This window comes from Panthera tigris, chromosome A3 (genome assembly GCF_018350195.1).
Source record: "Panthera tigris isolate Pti1 chromosome A3, P.tigris_Pti1_mat1.1, whole genome shotgun sequence".
NCBI classification, from domain to species: Eukaryota; Metazoa; Chordata; class Mammalia; order Carnivora; family Felidae; genus Panthera; species Panthera tigris.
In genome coordinates this window covers 44,560,438-44,581,149 of record NC_056662.1, presented here as the reverse complement: position 1 = coordinate 44,581,149, position 20,712 = coordinate 44,560,438, and the positions used below count along the sequence as shown (strand labels likewise).

At 43.8% G+C, this 20,712-nt stretch overlaps 1 protein-coding gene across 7 annotated transcripts in view; it reads right to left on the bottom strand.

The window, feature by feature from the left end:
* RIN2 (Ras and Rab interactor 2) overlaps nt 1-20,712 on the bottom strand; it is a 222,022-nt gene that overhangs the window by 56,868 nt on the left and 144,442 nt on the right. For 3 of the 7 annotated variants that reach the window (XM_042980975.1, XM_042980974.1, XM_015544014.2), the window contains one exon: nt 8,821-8,921. In XM_042980975.1, the coding sequence (XP_042836909.1) occupies nt 8,821-8,921 (101 nt within the window). Of the gene's footprint in view, nt 1-8,421; nt 9,017-20,712 lie in introns of those variants that run through there. The other 4 variants (XM_007096557.3, XM_007096561.3, XM_007096560.3 and 1 more) reach the window with 3 other exon arrangements.

Below are 20,712 nucleotides of genomic sequence, written 5' to 3'. Positions count from 1 at the left end.
CAAACCATGAGATCATGACCTGAGCCAAAGTTAGATGCTCAACTGACTGAGCCACCTAGGCACCCCTGCCATCAGATATTCTTTAAGAATGTGAAAGGTAGGGGCACCTGGGTAGATCAGTCAGGTAAGCATCTGACTGATGCTTGATTTCTGGTCAGGTCAGTTCATGAGATGGAGACACATGTCAGGCTCCATACTGACAGTGCAGAACCTGCTTGGGATTCTCTCTCCCTCTCTCTTTGACCCTCCCTGGCTTGTGCACATGTGTACATGCATACTCTCTCTCTCTCAAAAAAAAAAAAACATTAAAAAAGAAAAGAATGTGAAAAGTAGGCACTGAAATATCCAAGAGTTAGTGGAAATGTGTGTTTACAATCCTTAGAAATAGATAATGTGTGAGAAGAAACCATAAACTTTTAAAAAATATTTATGTATGTAAGTATGTATGTTTGTAATCTCTACACCCAACATGGGACTCAAACTCATGACCTCAAGATCAGGATTCACACGTTCTTCAGACTAAGCCAGCCAGGCAACCCAAAGAATTTGATAACACCAAACACTCTTTTCATGGTACCTAAGATACTGTAAGATATACCCAATATTCTGTAGCCAAAGATTATTGTGAGCTTCCCATGTTCTGCTGAACCAGACAGGAGCTCACGGGAAAGGAGGAAAACCAACCTTTGTGACACATGTGTTCTAGAAGAGTGGCCTGTTGTCAGATGCTGTGGAACCTAAAGATGAGCCCTCAACCCTGAACTAATGGCCTATGGTACAAGGAGCATTCTAATATGGCAAAGGAGGAAATATTTATTTTGCTGGATAACAGTGCCTATGACACAGACACTGTGTGAGAAGACAAAATACAAACTGATTTCTGCATCCGATGACTTAACCTTTTTTCCTGACAACCTTGTGAATACACTCTCCGACATCTTCAGAAGAAAGCGGGTATAAATTAATGAAGAATGATCACTTTGTATCTGGCTTTTCAAGAGGAAAAGATGGAAAGGAATAATATGGACTGATATCAAATTCCATGTCTGAATTCACTGTAGTTGAAAACATATATTTAAAAAGAAAAGAACGTACATTTTTTTAAAATATGGAAAATTGCATTGGCTGCAGATGTAAGAATTAAAACTCCAAGTAAGTATAGCTGTATTAGATTTATGCACATACATTTTTAGTTTTATGATGCAGCAGCTAATGGTCTTGACCAAAACAATTCATGAGATGCTGAATATATCTACATGTAGGTACTGAACAAAGTAAAGCATAAAGCAAAAGAATCCAAGACACAGGGAGAAATTCATTGGCAGTTTTTTCTGCTACAGGTTTATGATCTAAGATTATATGCAAAAATATAAATAATAAAAGGTACATACATATTTACACTTTTCTCATAATTTCTGGATTGTCTTCTGTTTTTATCTCCTTCCCCCAAATAATCCTTTCCATAGATATCATCCAATGAACTCACTGTGGGCTCAGAATGCCCCATGACTTTACCCTTGAGCTTAAACCTGTAAGAATTATAAAATGACGCCCTGCTAAAACTAAGGAGTTCCCATTCCTGACTCCCACAGAATTAACATCAGTACTTGAGTCACGACACACAGGTATCCTTACCTGTCTTCATCCATCATGTTTCCAGAAGTTCTAAATCCACACACCCACCCAAATGGATAAAATAAAAAAGCACTCAATACCAAGTGTAGACCAGGAGAATAGAGAATTCAGAAATCTCATATACTGTTGGTGGAAGTGTGAATGAATAGGAGGACTGGAAAATTTGGGGCACCACTTACTGGTTTTGAATTATTTAACCATCCTACAACCCAACAATTCCACTCCTATATTCCTAACTGAGGCATGTCCCCAAAAAACATGCACAAGAATGTATAGCAGCATTATTCAAAATAGCCCCAAATGGGAAACAACTCAAATATCCATCAACAGTAGAATTGATAAGCCAATCGTGTTGGGTTCATGCAATGGAATACTATACAAAATGTTGAACGAAAGAAGTCAGGGTTAGAAGAGCATATGCTGTACGATTCCAGTTATATGAATTTCAAAAACAGGCAAAGCTAATCTATGGCAACAGAAGTCAAGAGAGTAGTTATCCTCAGGGTGCACAGCACTTCGGGGGTGCTGAGAATGTTCTGTTTCTTGATCTGGGTGCTCCTATGTAGTATATGTTTACCACTGAAAATTCATCTAGCTGTGTTCTTATTTCTTTTTCTTATTCATGTTTTATTTCAGTGGAAAGGTTTTTTGATAAAGCAGCACTGAGTGAAAATGGGTTGCTCCGGATGGCCACAGAGCAGCTAGCTATGGTCACTGTTGTCAGGGGAGTTAATGCAGTGAAACGTTGGGCATGTCTTCCCCACCCTGTAAGCCACCGAGCTTGTCTTCTGACCTCGTGTTCTAACATTGGTCAAGTGGAAAAAGTGAAGGGTTGTACCAGGGACTGGCAGTCTGAGCTTCTTTTGGTTTTGGTATCAATGCCACTGCATAGCGCTGGGAAGCTCAGAACTTCCTGGGGCACTTAGCCCCTTCCAGAAGAAGTCAGTGGAGGTGACCAACTGCTACACTACAATATTGGGCAGAGCTGGCCAAGGAATTTTTGAGTTCTGTGTGTTTGGTTCTGGGGTGGGGTGGGGTTGGGGGTAGAGTTTCAAGACCCAGTGATCCCCAGTGATCCATTTAGTCTGGAGTGTACCTGCAAGGTGACAATAGGAGTGAGGGAGGGAAAGGAGAGGAAGAGAGAAAACAAAGGCAACAACTGCCTTCAATGACCTGGTCCAGCCAGAACCCTCGGTATCCTGCAAAGCCAGCCTGAGCCTCATCTCATAAAGTTGCTTTGTTTGATCCCTTTATTCTACTTGAAGACAAAGGAAACTTTAGAGACTTATCTTAGCCTAGAGGTGATGGGTCCAGATGGCAATGAGGGTGGAGCACTGGCCTACATCAGGCCTGATGTACTTGCCCCCAACTGAAAATGGACTGTGAACTCATAGGGAAGGGAGAGGAAAGTACAAGGCCTTCATTTTCCCACACTCTGGTCTCTGGGCAATGAAGTGGAGAAAAAGAGGAAATAAGAAATAGCATTTAGAGAGTGCAGGAACAAGAAATCCTTGATCTCTTTCCTGGCTTCCTAGCTTCTTTTTTGGTACAAAGCTAGCAGAGGGCACACAGTTGATTTAATCAGATGCTCCTCTACTAGCAGACATTTACAACAGCCCATAACCCAGATATGATGGAGGAAGCATGGCTGGCACATAGTGGGAAGGTGCCCTGGTCCTTCTTCTTTGCTAGGGAGCAAGGTTAAGGCTCATCACACATTTTCAACTTCGTATTTTTTTATGCACCAGCTGGGGTCCGCTAACTGCTTTACAGGGTAATGTCTTGTTTCTGCAAGAGGCTTCTGATACTTTAATACCTATAGAATATCCAAAGGGCTGGCATTTTTCATTCATTCATTCAAATGTTTACTGAGTGTATGCTACATGCCAGACACTATTCTAGGGCACTGAAAAAAAAAAAAAAACAAAAACAAAAAACAATGAACACAGACCAAACCTCTGCTCTCAATGAGCTTCCCTCCTCATACTGGGAGGCACAATTTAAGCAAGTGGACATATATGTCAACTCTGTACAAGTACTATGAAAAAAAAATACAGTCAGCTAAGGTGACAGAAGAAATGAGGGTCCAAAGGTGAATGCTTCCTGGAGGAAGGGCATTCCAGGCAGAGGGAATAGTAAGTGCAAAGGCCAAGAGGTAGGAACCTTCTAGGCAAGGAGCTGGTGGGTCTGGAGCAGAGGGATGAAGAGGGCAGAGGTCGTAAGAGAAGACAGTGAGGGGATGTGAGGAGTCAGAGCCTGGAGCATCTCAAAAGACATGGCGATGATTTTGGTTTTATTTTATTTATTTTTTTTTAATTTTTTTTTCAACGTTTTTTATTTATTTTTGGGACAGAGAGAGACAGAGCATGAACGGGGAGGGGCAGAGAGAGAGGGAGACACAGAATCGGAAGCAGGCTCCAGGCTCCGAGCCATCAGCCCAGAGCCTGACGCGGGGCTCGAACTCACGGACCACGAGATCGTGACCTGGCTGAAGTCGGACGCTCAACCGACTGCGCCACCCAGGCGCCCCTGATTTTGGTTTTAAATGAAAAATACTGGGGGCACCTGGGTGGCTCAGTCGGTTAAGCATCAGACTCTTGGTTTTGGCTTAGGCCGTGACCTCATGGTTTGTGACTTCGAGTCCCACATTGGGCTCTGCACTGAGCAGAGCCTGCTTGGGATTCTCTCTCTCATCCCTCTCTCTCTGCCCCTCCTGCATGCTCTTTTTCTCTTTCAAAAATAAATAAATAAACTTTAAATGAAAAATATTGAAGGGCTTTGAACAGAAGTGACATGACTTGGATCTAGGTTGACAAAAGTCAGATCCTTCTCTATGCTGCTTAGAAAACAGCCCAGGGAAGGCAGGACAGGTAAAAGCCGAGGCACCGGGAAGGTGTGTCCTGCAGCGGTGCTAAGAACAAGTAGTCCGATTGGGATTCTTACAGGTAGGGCTGCCAGGGTTTGGAGACAGATGGGAGCACAGAGATAAGAGACGGACAGGCATGAGGGATGGCTGTGAGGCCCAAGCACCTGCAGGCATGGTCACTGGGATGGGGGAGACCAGGGAGGAAGCAGATTCATGAAAGGAAACCAAGGGCTCAGTGTTGGTCTTTGTGAGTCTGAGATGCCAGAAGTTGGGCTGAATGGACAGCTGGATGCAAATATCTGGATTTAAAAGAAGACCAATCTAGGGATCTAGGCTGGGAATCATCAGTATATGCAGGGCATCAAAGCTACAAAACTGAATGGGATTAACTATGAAATTACACTAGAGATCTCTTTTTAATAAATGAACAACATATTGTGTTCACCTGCTGCCGACATGGTACAAAGTCGTTTTACAGCTATTAACTCACTAAATCTTTCCAGCCACCCTGAAGTCAATCTCTATTATTATCCTCATTTCACTGATGTGCACACCAAGGCACAGTGACTTTTTTTAAAAAATATTTTTAATGTTTATTGTGAGAGAGAGAGAGAGAGAGAGAGAGAGAGAGAGACAGAGCATGAACAGGGGAGGGGCAGAGAGAGAGGGAGACACAGAATCCAAAGCAGGCTCCAGGCTCTGAGCTGTCAGCAGAGCCCGATGTAGGGCTTGAACTCATGAACCATGAGATCATGACCTAAGCTGAAGTCAGACACTTAACTGATTGAGCCACCCAGGTGCTCCAAGGTGCAGAGACTTTTTTTTTTTTTTTTTAACGTTTATTTATTTTTGAGACAGAGAGAGACAGAGTATGAACGGGGGAAGGGCAGAGAGAGAGGGACACAGAATCGGAAACAGGCTCCAGGCTCTGAGCCATCAGCCCAGAGCCCGACGCGGGGCTCGAACTCACAGACCGCGAGATCATGACCTGAGCTGAAGTCGGACGCTTAACCGACCGAGCCACCCAGGCGCCCCGGTGCAGAGACTTTTAAGCATCTTGCTCAAGGTTAGTGGGAATGAGCAGGGGGTGGGGAGGAGAAGAGAGGCTGAAGGCTTCAGCTCTGGGTGCTCTGGAGTTAGGAGGTGAGGGAGATGAGGAGAAACCAGCTAGGCGACCAGAAGCAGCAGTAGGCAAGATGAGAGGAAACGAGGGAGTATGGTGTCCCCAAAGCCAAGCTAATCAAGTGTCCCTGGAAGGGAAGATAGATCAACCATGTCAGATGATGCTGATAGGTCAGATGATGCTGATAGGTGAAAACATACCACTGGATAGGAAAATGACATCTTTACCTTCACTAACCTGGTTTTGAAATTAACCTCCTCCCATTTCGAATGCAGGCAACAAATGCCAGTGGTTCCCACAGTAGCTGAGACTCTGTCACCAACAGAAACCCCGAAACATCTTCATTGCTGGTACCTAAGTACTATTTCTGCTTATCTTGGCTTCTAGATGAAAGTAGTTCCTAGACCTTGCTATTTATTTTTATTTATTTTTTTTAATGTTTATTTATTTTTAAGAGAGAGAGAGAGACATAAAACGAGCAAGGGAGCGGCAGAGAGAGAGGGAGACACAGAATCCGAAGCAGGCTCCAGGCTCTGAGCTGTCAGCACAGAGGTCAACATGGGGCTCGAACCCATGAGCCGTGAGATCATGATCTGAGCTGAAGTCAGATGCTTAACTGACTGAGCCACCCAGGTGCCCGATAGACCTTGTTATTTAATGTGTTAATAAAGAAGTACCTGTGCTATGAAAGCATGCATTTTAAGAATTCTGATCATTCTACTGCGATAGAATTGTTTTCCCTATGTCATCCTACATATTTTATTTTATTTTGTGCATTTAAAATATGATTCTGAGAAGGGGATCCATGACACACAAAAAAGTTAAAAATTTCAAGCTCACGTCAATATTAACCACAAAGGAGCAACCAAAAGCCAACACAAGTAGAGGAACAGCATTCCTCACCTAGGGCACCAGCTTGGCACTTAACCGGCCATCCAACAAACTAAGAGACCATAGACACTTCATGGTGATTGTGGCTGGGGTAGATGAGGCTATTATCACAGCTCACACTCACCGAGGATGCCACAGAGGAAGGTGACTTCAGTACATCTGTGTAGCCACTGGGATGTGCCCAGTCAAGGCCCCTGGGGTGGGGGGTGATGCTTCTTCTCTCTACAGGGTTTTCACTTGAGGTAAGGTCCTCTTTGCCCTACCTCTCTGATATCTGACCACCTTAACATCATCGGGAAAAATAGAGGAACTAACAGCAAAGTCACCACTCCACACTTCTACAAAATCTGGGAAAGACCCCAGCACAGAAGCCACAGCCTCATTAGTCTGGCTTTTTTCCAGATCACACAGGTCACACGTTAGTAGAATGAAGGCCATACTGGAGCTTTACCTCGTAGGGTGGTTAAGAGATTCAATGAGCCAGCAGCTGTGACGCACTTACAACAGTGGCTGGCACATGGTAAACACCGTAGGCATTGTTCACCAAAGACAATCTTGCCTTTTCTCTTTCTTTCTCACTAAAAAAAGCACCAATAATAAAATGCCTCTGAAATTTCACAAATTCAGTGTTAACCAACACAGCATTCAAGAGTAAGTGACATTAATTTGTAAAACATAGCTTTTGTGGAATGCTTACAGTCATTCTCAAACTTGAAAAGAAAAACATAGAGATGTTAAAGAGTAAATGGCAGCCCAGCTCTCCCACCCCGATACCTACTGCAGTCAGACATCAAGATTCTGATGGCACCTGACATACTATCATGTCTTCTAGCTAACCTAACATCCCTGTGCCTTACACACACGGAGGGCTGGTTTCTGCCGTTGGTGTCTGTCATCTGCAGAGTTTGGGACTATCTTGCAGTACTGCGTTTCCTGGATGTAGGACAAGTCAGCTCCTCAACCTCTCTTCTTTGCCTTTCTGTCACCAACCTGGACTTCCAATTTAATTTTTGCTCAATAATGCAAAGGGTAAAGAGAAATCTCTGGCTAAAGTTCCACAGAGTTTGGCACTATTCTGACTGTGAGGTGGAGAGTTTAATTAAAAATCACTGTGCATTCGTTTAGTTTATGGGGGAAAAAATTAGCCACCAAGGTCAAGGGAAATCATGGAATGCCAGGGTGCTGTGCAAGAAGCTTGGGCAAGTAGCTGTGGTCTACTCCCCACATTTTGTAGAGAAGGAAAGGAAATGGAGGGCATGTAGCATTTCCACAGCTATGAGGGAATACAGTTCCTCCAGAGACACAGGAGAGTTAAAGCACCCCCTTCCAGCTGCAAAGTGCCTCTTTGCAAATTGCCTGCTCTCCCTGCAGTCTATGGCAGGGAACAAGTTGGGCTGGTTTGAAACTTGCCTGGGCAACCAGCACCACCTGGTTCGCCTGCTGTTGCAGGATTCCTGCCTGTCTCATGACTTGTAAGTAAAGCCTACCCCGGGGAATCTCACCCCTACACTACACCAGGCTGCCTCAACCCATTTCCTGGGAAAGAGGGGAAACCTAATAGTCTGGGCTCCAAGGCACCAAGTGTCTGTGTCATTTTGTAGTGATTATATTCTGTTACCTTTGCTAGCAATGAATGACAGCATCCAAGAGCTAAGATGAGGTTTTAGTGACCTCCTCCAACCTGCCACTGCAACCCTGGCCTCTGTACTCCCATTCTCCTGATAAAGACCACTCCCTTACAAATTACTCAGATCAGGTGCGATACGTGCACAACACATCACGATTAACCAGCATAGCAAAATGCCCCCCCCTTTCCTTAATCATTTACAACCACATCCGCACTACAGTACACTGGGTCACATTTTAGGTTAATAGCTATGACAAGTGCTAGGGGTTTTTTTCTGACCTGAGAACGCAAAACGAGTCCATCCTCTTTAGGGCTCCCCTTTAAACCTTCTGGAGACTGACACCGGCTACACTGAATTCTATTTTGCACGCGGAGGATCCTGCTGCGTTATTGTTTCCATCACTGTGAGTAGGTGGATAGGGCAGCTAGAACTTTAGGTTTCCGGGTTCTGGTGCCAGCAGGCATTGAGAGGTTGTAAAGTTCAAGTGCCTTCGAAGTGATTAAAATAAACACACAAGTGGTTCCTAGGCCACTCCCACCTCCTACAGAGAGCTTCATCTGGAGAGGCCACCACACTCCCAGTTCCCAAACTTCTGACGAGCCGAGATGGCAGTCCTCCTAGCCGCTAGGGTTCGCTTAGCCCCCATCTGATGCCCGGCACCTGATCGTCTTGGTCACCTGTGGGCTTCGCTGGGTTCCAGGCCATTTTCCAGGCTGACATCTGTCTGCACCATCTCCTGTTTCAGTTCTCCGATCTCCGAGGCGATTGTGTCAATGAGCTATTCAAAGACAAAAATAGTGTGACGTCAACAGTGGAAGAGGCGTGCCCAGAGCCAGAGGAGCCTCTGCCACTTCAATAGCACAGAGACCACCTTTTTTTTTTTTTTTTTTTTTTTTTTAAATCCTGGCTGTGTGAATTTCCTCTAGCCAGAGGAAAAAAATAAAGAGGGTGGGAGCAGATTTTTCTAAAATAAAAAAAAAGAGGAAGAACTTAGGTTTCGGTACAGCCCTAAGAAAAAGGATATGACACCCAGTTTGGTTTCTCAACATGAATACAAAAAGGAATAAACAAATCCTGTAAAACCAGGCTTCCACATTCATTTTGTCAAAGTCAAAACTCAAGAGGAATTCCCTGCATTAAAATTTATAGAATCATGGTTCTGATTACAGAAATAAGCATATTTAAAGGACCTGTATAGTTTGTAATCAATTTCCAGACCTTAAGTTTACTACTCATCCTATTCTTTGCTTTTTATTTATTCTTTTTAATACAGTAGACTGGGAAAAAGGAAGAGAGAGAGCTGCATGGAATGTGCAGCGGGGGACTGGAGAGGGAAAAGTATCTTCTTCTTGCAGAAGGCTTATGCGGGCTTAGATCCTCTACCCATACACCTGGGAAGAGGCTCCAGCTGAACCTGAAGGCTGGTCTAAACTCTTGAGGCCACCTAATCAGTTATCTAACAGAATCCTTCCTGGTGCTATCTAGGCATTATATGTGTAGAGCAGCTGTTCTCACTTATTTTTAAAAATATATAGTTGTTTTTTATATAAACATTATTTATGTCATAATATAATAGATTTATCCTTGTTTTGAAATAAGTATTTTAAAAATTTCTCCATTTTAACTCCTAATACAGCAAGTATCTGTACATATAATCCACATGAACACTAGTTCTTTGGGGTTCTCCATAATTTTTAATAGTATAAAGGGATCTAAGGACTAAAAAGTTTGACAATTGCTGTTATAGCCAAAGACAGGTATTGTCTTGCCTCAAGCAGTTTTTATCCCACCCAGACTCTGGGAGAAACTTCTTTTGAGTTTATAGGCTGTTCTAAAATGTTGACCTCATCTGTTCATTCATTAATTCAACAAACTTTTATGGGCACCCACTTCATGCCAGGTTATACAAGCACAGAATAAGGTTGACAGTTCTGATGGAGATGATACTCTGGTGGAGCACAGACCACAGCCCTGAGCACTGAGAAGTTCCAGGATGAAAATGGAACAGGGTGATGCCATAGGGGGCAGCTAAGTGGCCACTACTCTAGCTAGGTTGTGATGGTGAGGGTAGATCTTGAGGAAGTGATGGAGACCTGAATGAGATGGGAACCATGAAAAGATCATGGGAAGACCCCTCCATACAAAGAAAGTCCCAGAGTCTTGTGGCATGTGGCATGTGGGGAGGCATGTGGCAGAGAGGCAGGCAGGGACCAGGTCTACTGGCATTCTAGATCATGTATCCATAAATTTGAGATTTCTACACTAAGAACCATCAAAGGGCTTTAGGATGGAAAGACATTTTCTTTGTTTTATGTTCTAAAAAGATCACTTTGGCTGCTGGCTAAAGATGGTTTGTAAGGACAAGAGGAGAAGCAGCAAGACCAGTTTTGAGGCAACTACAGTGATTCAGGCAAGAGTGGTCCAGCTGGCTTACAGCAAGGTGCTAGCAGTGGACTTAGAAACAAGGTGGGTGGGGGGGAACAATTTAATACAGCAATTGATAGAAGTTGACGGACTCAATGTAGGAGGGGTAAGAAGAGAAGAATCAAGGACAACTCCTATGTTTTTGGCTTGAAAAATCAGACAGATGGCAGTGCCCTTGACTGACATGGGGAAGGGTTAGGTTTGAGGAAAAAATCGAGTTGGATATTGGGTAGGTTAAGCCTTATTTGATTTTCTTATTGGCCATCAACAAATTTGGTAAGTGGCTTTTGACAGTCAGTATGGAGAGATTTACACATTTGGAAGTCATTGGCATATGTGTTAGCATTCTAAAGCCCTGTGACAGGGAGAGATTACCTGAGGGGAAAGTGGAGATAGAGAAGGGCTCCCTGCAAATAGGGACACTCTGTACACTCCCAATATCTGGCGGTCAGAAGAAGGGAGCCAGCCAGGTCCTCCATGCTTGATCCATCCCTATTGTGTGTTCTGGGATGCAAGCGGTAGGTGAACATTCTAGAAGCACTGGGGACTTGGGAGAGAAAATGACTAGGAGATCCCTTTTACACATATCCCAGCGGCAAAAATTTAAAAGTCTGACAATCCCGGGGCACCTGGGTGGCTCAGTCAGTTAAGTGTCTGAATTCAGCTCAGGTCATGATCTCATGGTTTGTGGGTTCAAGCCCCACATTGGGCTCTGTGCTGACAGCTCAGAGCTTGAGGCCACTTCAGATTCTGCCTCTCTCTCTCTCTCTCTCTCTCTCTCTCTCTCTCTCTCTGCCCTTCCCCCGCTCACACTCTTTCTCTCAAAAATAAGTAAACATTAAAATAAATAAATAAATACAAGTCTGACAATCCCAAATATTTGAGAATGTGGGAAAACAGTAATTCCCCAAATGCTGCTAGAGGAGTAGGATTTGTAGAGCCACTTTGAAGAGCAATTTGGGAATGTCTGGTAGAGTCAAAGACACCCAGATTCCTAGGTATGTGCTCTAGAGAAATTCATGCCCATGGGTGCAAGGAGACCTTTATAAAAATATTTGCTGCATCATTATTTGTAAGAATACCAAATTACAAGGACTTAAATGTCCATTAATAAGAGAATGGGTAGAATGAGGTATAGAATACTACATAGCAGTTAACGTTAATGAACCAGAGTTATCAGTATTAACACATATACAAACACAAATGCTCAAAATTTTTTCATAAAAGCAAGAAAAAAAGTTGAAAAGGGTTATATCCAGTATAAAAAGTTTAAAACCATTCAAAACTGTACTATACTATAGTGTTTATAAATACACACATAGATAGACTACTCCAATGTGTAATATGGGGGTTATAATCTTAATCCAGGATAGTGGTCACCTCTGGAAGAGAAATGGATGGAGATGTTCACAGGTCAGTGTTTCAACCATCTGTGAGATTTTCTTTCTTTCCTTCCCCCCCACCCCCCACCCAGAGAGAGTAAGCGGGGGAAGGGGGCAGAGGGAGAGAGGGAATCTTAATCAGGCTCCATGCTCAGCTTGGAACCGGATGCAGGGCTGGATCCCACAACCCTGGGATCATGACCTGAGCCAAAATCAAGAGGCAGATGCTCAACCCATGAGCCACCCAGGTGCCCCGAGATTTTATTTCTTAAAATGAAAGGGCAAAATGGTAAGATTGACAGAGCTGAATGATATGTGTTTAGCAGGATGTGTGATTTTCAGTATGTTTATTCATAATCAAAATTATTAGGAAAATAAAAAGTGTATGAAAATGGAGGGAGATGGAAGGTCAGAGAAGGTGGGAGTGAGTGGGGTGATGAAGGCAATCTGAGTGTCTGTCCTGAAGCTCCTCAATCTGGGCTGGGTCAGTGTCCCATTCTGGGCCATGGCTATGGTCCTGGACAAGAGAGTCACACACAGGAGGGTCACCCACAGTCTCAGGCAAACCTAGGAGACAGAATTCCCATCCCTAGCAAAGAGGCAGGTCACTAGGCACAACCACTGTCTCCACCCTCAGTCACCTTCACAGCCACCATATTAATTTGAACGTAAAAATAGCCTTCCCCAGGAGAAGCCCTTGATCTTCTCCTACCAGATTGTTCCTCCTGATACTGGTCTTGCTGACACCTTTGGTAGCATCTCCAGACCTCCACATGCCACACTTGTTTCCTTCTCTGTCCCTGACCAAACACAAAGAACCTAGAATTTGTGGTTCTCACTTAGTAGCACTCAGATTTATCTGTAATGCAGAAGTGCAGTGACCCTAAGACACAAAGGTGGACAAGGACATAGGGTGCACTTGGCTGGGTGGCTATGGTACCCTTCCCAGCTGCATGAGGGTTTTCTCAGCCTCCACCTCTCCCCTCACCCTCCTTTCTGCCCTAGCTCATGCATCTGATGTCGCAGGGGGTTGTACCTGACAAAGAAAGGGACCAGAGTTTAGCATTCCAGAGTCAAGCCTGACTCATTGAATGATCTATTTTTACACCCACCACACCCCTCCCCCAGCCAAAGTCATCCCCATTCATCTCCTCCTCCCTGAGGTCTGTCCTGGTGTCAACGATTGGATTTGTGAGCTTCCCCACATTGTTCCCAGGTACGTGTGTGTGTGTGTGTGTGTTTAATTCCTGTAGATGTTTGATCTTATCTCATCTCTTCCCAATTTAATTCTTTGAGGACAAACACAGATAACCTGCCACCCACTAAAGGGGGGCAGTTCTCAGCTAACCTTTCCCAGGTTACAGACAATAGCAGTTTCAGCTTAAGTGCTTTATCAAAGTTGGTGTTGCTAATCAAAATTTCTGCATATCCACTTATGCAACCCAAGACCCCACCACATCTCTGTAACTGTCCAGAATTCCTACAAGACGGGGAAGGGGCTGCTTAAGCATCTGCCAAGCAAGCACTGCTCTTCACAACCCTATTTGTCTGCCCAGGATGTGTGTGGATACCCGGGAAGGTGGCCACAGAGCCAAGTGGCTACTATTCAGTGCAGTCAGAGAGGAAGACAGGACACTAGGTTCCAGGGCACGAAGCTAGGGAGACAGTGGTTCTACCAAAAATACAGCATCTGTCTCATTTCTAGAAAGCTTCAAGTTGTGAGGAAGGACCCAAACCCAAGAGACAGACACCAAAAAGCACTGGGCATCACAGAGTCTAACCTGATAAAGCCAGGGCATTGCCTGTGTTTGTTATCTACCACAGGGAAAAAGAAAGGGTGGTGTGCCTACCTTCCCATACAGGGAGAGAGGGGGCTGCTGTAAAAGACAGAAGAGAGGAAGTCAAGCCAGGGCTTCTGTCTCTGGGTTCCTCCCTCATTCTACTCAGAACCCAAGGTACTCATATCTTCACACATGAGCATTCATGCATAACAAAGCACGGAAAGCCTGAACTGTTCACCTGGGTGATTTTCATGCTAACTGGCATTCAGGCCAAGGAGAAGAATTCAGGAAGGCCCAAGTTCTTTCCCTATGAGATCATACCCAGGGCTCTGCCGGGACTAAGCTGGGCCTGTAGCACCCCAGTTTAGAGCAGGAGCCTACACTAATTTGTACCATTCTGTAATCACTCTGGTAATCTCTCCGCAGGCGGGGACCTCATTTGAGAAGGCACACTTCAAGCAGCTCTGTCCAGTTTAAAGGATGTCTAGTTGTGACAACTACCTGGTAATCTGGCAGCATGGACCAGTGGTAAGTGCACCAGCTTTGGGCTCAGAAAGACCTGCCTTCAAATCCCATACTGCCCCCCTGTTGGCTATGTCCTGAACCTGTCTGGGCACACAGTTGGATCCCTGATGCTAAAGGCTTGTGCTACTGAGGGGAAGCTCTCTTGGGGGGTTAAAAACAGACAATGAGATTAAAACACTGCAACAAGCATCTAAATGCTTCCCATTTCTCGTCCTATTTAAATTCTCTCTTTTTATTAATTGTGAGCATTACCATGAAGCAGAGTGATACTAAAAAACACTTCAAATAGGCATATACACCTCCTGGCCTGGAAAGAGGCCATTTCATTACCAGAGGCAGACCTGGATCTACAAAAGAACAGTGTTTGTGGAGTCCAATCTTCCTTTGACGGCTGCCCAGAAGTCTCTAATCTCAAGATCTGCCCACTAGATGCCTATTTTCCCCGACTGGGGACAGAAGTCTTGATGCCATCCGTGCTCACACATGGGAGGCTGGGGGCGGGAGGAGGGAAAAGGGAGGGACTCCAAATCTTGTGTTCTTTCTTTTAGGGTTAGATAAAAGGAGAAAAAAAGTCTGTTGAAGGCCAAGCGGAATTAAAAGGAGAAAGTGTTTATAAAGCAAGTTCTGATACAGTGCTCTTCAAATGGCAAGTAGAACTCAGGAATGTTATTGTGGTTTGAAAAGGGATGTGTTACTGATATGGTGAAGACTTGAAACCTAGGGTGTGGGAAAAGTCAAGTGTTTAGCTCTCAGCTATGGAATTTCTATTTGCCCAGTGCATCAACTTGGCCTTGGGGTGTGATGGGCCTTTATAGTCCCATCAGCCCTGTGGGATGAGACCTACCTCCAGGTCATGAAAAACCACATGACCCAAATAATCTTTCTCCTGTCTGTTTCTGCCAAGCTGGGGGAGCCTCATGGTCTGGTGGGTACATCCCATGTTGGGGCTCTTTTAGAGTAGTCTGGGGGTACCTGAGTGGCTCAGCCGGTTGAGCGTCAGACTTCGGCTCAGGTCATGATCTCACAGTTCACGAGTTCAAGCCCTGCATTGGGCTCTGTGTTGACAGCTCAGAGCCTGAAGCCTGCTTTGGATTCTGTGTCTCCATCTCTCTCTGCCCCGTCCCTGCTCATGCTCTCTTTCTCTCAAAAGTAAATAAACATTAAAGAAAAAATTAAAAAATAAAAAATAAATAAAGTAGTCTGGAAATGGGTTCCTTATCAGCTTTCAGATGATCTTTGCCCCCAGGATCTATCACTGTGGAAACAAACAAAATAATGAAGGGTTCTTCCTTCCATTTGCAGAGGAGTATCTAGAAAATGATGATGGAGCATCTCAAAACCTTGTCCGTTGTTTGTTTGTTTGTTTTTGTTTTCTAAACTTTATGTGTTACATCTCTCAAGGGTGTTTGCATTTATATTTTTGAAATTTAATTATAATTGCAGACATCATACATGAATAGATTCTCATTGAACAAATTATTGTAGTTAAATCTAATCTTCCCTGACCTTTAATCCTTCATCCATAATCCTTTTCACCTACCCAAAGGTAACCACTTTTATCAGTTTCCTGTGTACCATTCTTGAATGGTGTCATTCTGTGCTTTTTCTATCAAATGGAATTATACCGATGTATTGTCCTATAATTCCCTTATTTCCCACAATGAAATGTAAGATTTATCCACATTGATACATGAAGCCCTAGTTCATTCGTTTTAAGTGGCAATGGTTTTCCACCCTACGGATATACCACATGGAGATAATACATAGGATACACCCTGTAGCCATTCTATTTTGACAGACACTTGGGTCATTTCCAGTGTTTTGTGGCATAAACAGTACTCTGTTAAACATCCTTGTGTACTGTGTGAAACCGCACAGAAAATGCTGGGCTCCATTCACATACAAAGTTCTGAGATGGTGCTACATTGCTCTTCAGGTGGCTGTGCCCAGCTGTACTCCCTCTGCCATCTTTGAAAGTCTCCCTCTCACTTGTCATTGTGTCATTTTATCAAACTTTTAAACTTTGGCCAATCTGATGAATAGAAGTGACTTTTAATTGTCTCAATGTGCTTTGCTCGGGTTATATGTTTGTTGTCCATTTGTATTTCTTCCTTTGAGGAATTGCCTGTTCATTTATCTGTTGCCTATCTTGGGATTTCTTGGTTTTTCTTATTAAATTGTATGAGTTGTGAATATGCATCTCTTGTCTCAAATATTTAAAAGATTTTCTCTCATGCTTTTTTTTGTCTTTTAATTTCCCTAAGCTTTTAATGTTGATAGAATCAAAATGTTTTCATTATAGCTCTTGTTTATTGACCCTTGTCTAGGAAGACATTCTTTATCTTGAGGTTATAAAACAGTTTCCTCTATTTTCTGCTGAGACTTACACATAGTGTTGCCAATTTCCATATAATGTACTTTTTTATTAGTAGTCCTTTCATTCATTCACACAAAATTTTATGTGTGGTATGAAATCAGGACAAGGAGGGGAGGGATAACTCTAATATGGCCGAAGCTAGGTTCCCCAAACCCCTATACCCTACACTCTGGGATGGCTATATCTGCCCCAAGGCTATATCTGCCTGCCTTCTGCAGGCCAAGGAATGTACCAGAGGGCTGCCATTTAAAAATATGCCCAAAGGCTGGGGGTGGCCTATGAGGCAGGAGGTAGAACTCTGCCCTTGATTTTTTTTTATTCCAAATGGGGAGCAAATGAACTCAACAGCATTTTTGCAATGGCCCATCTTAGCCCTGCTGATTCAAAACATCCTCTAGTAATAGCCAGAACCTTACTGTTTACTAAAATACAACATTTACTGTATTTTTATTCCATTTTCTATTTTGGAGTGGAAAGAAAAAAAAATCTCCACACCACACACATACATAGAGAAAAAGGTAATAAGCAACCTGCCCCTGTACCCTCTTCTGAGTAAAGTGAAATGAATGGTTTGATGTGTGAATAACTTTCTGTCTTTACCTCAAAGTGGAAAAGAATGGTGTCAAAAATAGAAATAATAGGTCCCAAAAAGAATCACTTGTGCAAACCCCCGTGTCGGCAAACTAGGACTTAATGCCTAACCTAATTGCAGTTCCAGCCTCTCCCAGGAGTGGCATTTTCAACCAGTCTGCAATTTCCTAATCAACACTAGTAATATAAACTGCAGGACAGACCTGGGCCCTTCCCCCAGAGGAAGGTGACCCAGCCTAACACAAACCTTTCTTTCATTTATGACTTCTTGTCCTCACTCCCTTCTGCCTATGCAGGTCTTCCATTTTGTAACTGCTCCTTGGAGCTCCGTTTTACTTGCTGGACAAGACACTGCCCCATTCATGAATCAATGGCCAAGTAGACCTTCAAGTTTACTGAGCTGAATTGTGCTTCCTAAATAGCCGTATTTAGAGGAAACCAACACAAGTGAACAGATCTAATATTTAAGAGCAGAATTTGGCTAAATGACCAACTTGGAATTCCTTTGGCTATGCAGCTTCAACAGTGCGTCCTTGAGTAAATGATGTGATTCCTTAAATCTCCTCATCTGTGGACTGAAGATACACTAAGGCCTGCTTCTTGGAGCTGCATAAGGTTCCACTTTAAGTGAAAGCAGGCAAAGCCTACAGCAGATGTACACTTTTAGTATTTGCTGGTGGGGAGCGTGCCCACCAATTTACATCACCTATCCATAACAAAAAAGTCAGAGGTCTGGTTCAGAGGGTGCTAGAAGTGTGGAGTGGGATTAAGATAGCAGGATACGTTGGCTAATTATATCTGTTGAGGGACATGGGTCTTTGTAACAATGCACCTGAGAGAGACTTCCACATGCTATGTCCCTATAGGGACTTGAATTCCATGGGGCTTCTTGGCCCCCTTGGGTACCCCTTGGGTACACCTCAAGATGCTGATGGACCAGGATTTCATACCTCTTAGCCTCTTGGACCTTCCTCAGATCTGAAAACCCCTGCAAACATCAGGCAGCACAGTGGCCTCCCCTGAGACCAGTCCTTCCACCAGACGGGGCCTCTAATGCTTCCCAAAGTGGCCAGGAGAAGAGAACCTGGCCATACACAGCCATCCCCAATGTCCTTGTCAAAGCACAGCTTTCAAGTAGCTAGAACGAGCTTTGTCTGGTGCACCAAGACCCAGAAGCGCTCTCAGGGTCTATTCCTGGCCAATGCCAGATGGGTACTGAGGTATAAATGCCCCAGCTCCCTTTTCTCTGGTAAAGACAACTCAGAAGCAAGATCTACACTGTCCCTGAGTTCTCTTTGAGATGGAGCCAAAGTTTCTTCAAGGGACTTTGCTTGAAACTGGACTCTTGTCTGACCTCCTTCCCTGTCCCACTATGAGTTTCTCTTGAGAGCACTTCCTGAAAAGCCACTTCCATAAAAGTCTTTAGCTCTGGACCTGTTTCTGGAGAACATAAGACAGCCCCCAACCTTCACTCTTGGCTCCCCTCTTTCACCATTTGAGGTTGATGGTCCTGCCTGTGGGTTATTCCTGGAGCCAGAGGCTCTCTCAAATGCCCAGACCTGGGTATAAATTCCACAGGGTAGGAACTATGTTTTTTTACTCACTACCATATCTTCAGAGCTCAGGCTGTCCCTGGCACACATGAATTGTTGAATGAACCAGTGCTCTTCCTCCTCTGCCTTCCTCTTGGTAACTTCCCTGTTCATTTTCCTCCTAGATCAGGGCTAAATCAGGACATGGAGGAGGTGGAGCTCCAACCAGTCCATGCTCAGCTGGACATGGTGGGGAAGTGACTGACACAGTGGTAGCCACTAAAAGACACTGCTCGAGATTTGTCAACTATTTACCACCAACAACCATTCATGTGGTTGCACATCCAGAACGCATGGTTAGGTTGTCATGGAGCAGAAGCCATTGGCTTTAAGACATGATCCCTTCAATGACTAAGTTGTAAACTACTTCTACTAAAAAGTAACAGAGGTCCAAGTAGGCTCTACCTTGCCAGAAAATCAATAGCAAGTATGTGCAGGCTGTGAGGGCCTGGGGGGACCAGGATGGCTAGGGGCTGCCAGTTCCGTGCAACTTCTAGAAAACAAGCCCAGAGTTTTTTGGGTTTTGTTTTTCACTATATTTGAAATGATTCTACAAACACTGATATAACTTCAAATTTAGTGTATCCTTGGGGTACAGAAAGTTTTTCAGATATACACAGTGTCTGTAGTTCAATATGTGAAATGTGGAAACAACTTGTGGGGCTGCATCTTAAAACAGTCATTCTGCTGAGGTCCCAATTTACTTGGTCAGTTGTCTGAGGCCAGTATTGTGCTCAATTCTTCAATGACCTCAGAAGTCACACATTATCACCACATTACTACTTGTGGCTTTGAGTTTTAAGGTTAAGTAACAAGATAAATGGTAGAAGGGCCACAAAGAACAGAGTTTCTCTTTCCAAGAGTTGGCACTGATATCTTCTGCAGCCCTGGTTAGTTTCAGCATTTTTGCTTTAAATCTGATATTACATTTGTTTCTTTATATTTTTAAGAAATGTTTATAAAGTATGTATTAAGCACCAGGCTCTGGGTCTGTAATAGGGAAGAAAAACACAAACACAGTGAGCTCCATCAAATTTTTGATACTATAATTATAAGGCACACTCTTACTTTATATGCCACCAAAAAAAAAGAGCTACCAATTAAAATTATAACACACCACTGACTATAGGATACAAATGATTTCAGACATGATAAATATTTGAAATCAGTAAATCTTGGAATTGAAATGCACTGATCTACGTCTTCATGGAGCTCAAGTTGGAGAGGCCAAAGGTTGCATGGACCAAGAAGCCTGAGGTTGTTGGTGGCTTGTTTTGCTGTCTTGTCAGTGGCAAATCTGCTGTGTGAGGACTAGCATCCTGGAGTTTGTAAAACAGGGAGTGGCAAGATGACCAGCAGGCTTGGTGTTGGGCTTCACCTGGCACCCTCACTAGGTGTGATGGCTCTCATGGAAAGCATTCTACCTTGACCATGACTGGAAGCCTGGCAAGAACAGATTCCTGCACCCTGAGCAGGTACTTTGGCCCCAGGTCCCTGGGAAACATGAAACCTGAAGCCCACTGCCATAGGAAATATGCACTAAGACCTGAGTATGGTGCCCTTCTGGCCTTCGAGCATTCAGAGGAATGCTAAGGCCAATGGAGCTTTGGTAGATTCACCACTGAGATCAACCTTATCCATCCATCGATCAGTTCAACCACAAGTGGTTTATTCCTACAGTTAACAAAACTATGCAAAGCTTGATGCAAAAAAAAGTTGCCTTTCAAATCATAGTTGAACACTGTATACCAAGCCTACCTAAGGGTCGTCTGGAATGTCATTTTGTTTGACTCTTGTCCTTTGATTAAAGCCCAGAGTGTATAAAGTCAGATGCAGAACATGTAGAAAACTGGTAAATGGCAAATGATACTTGTTTGGCAGAAAAGATTAGAAAAAA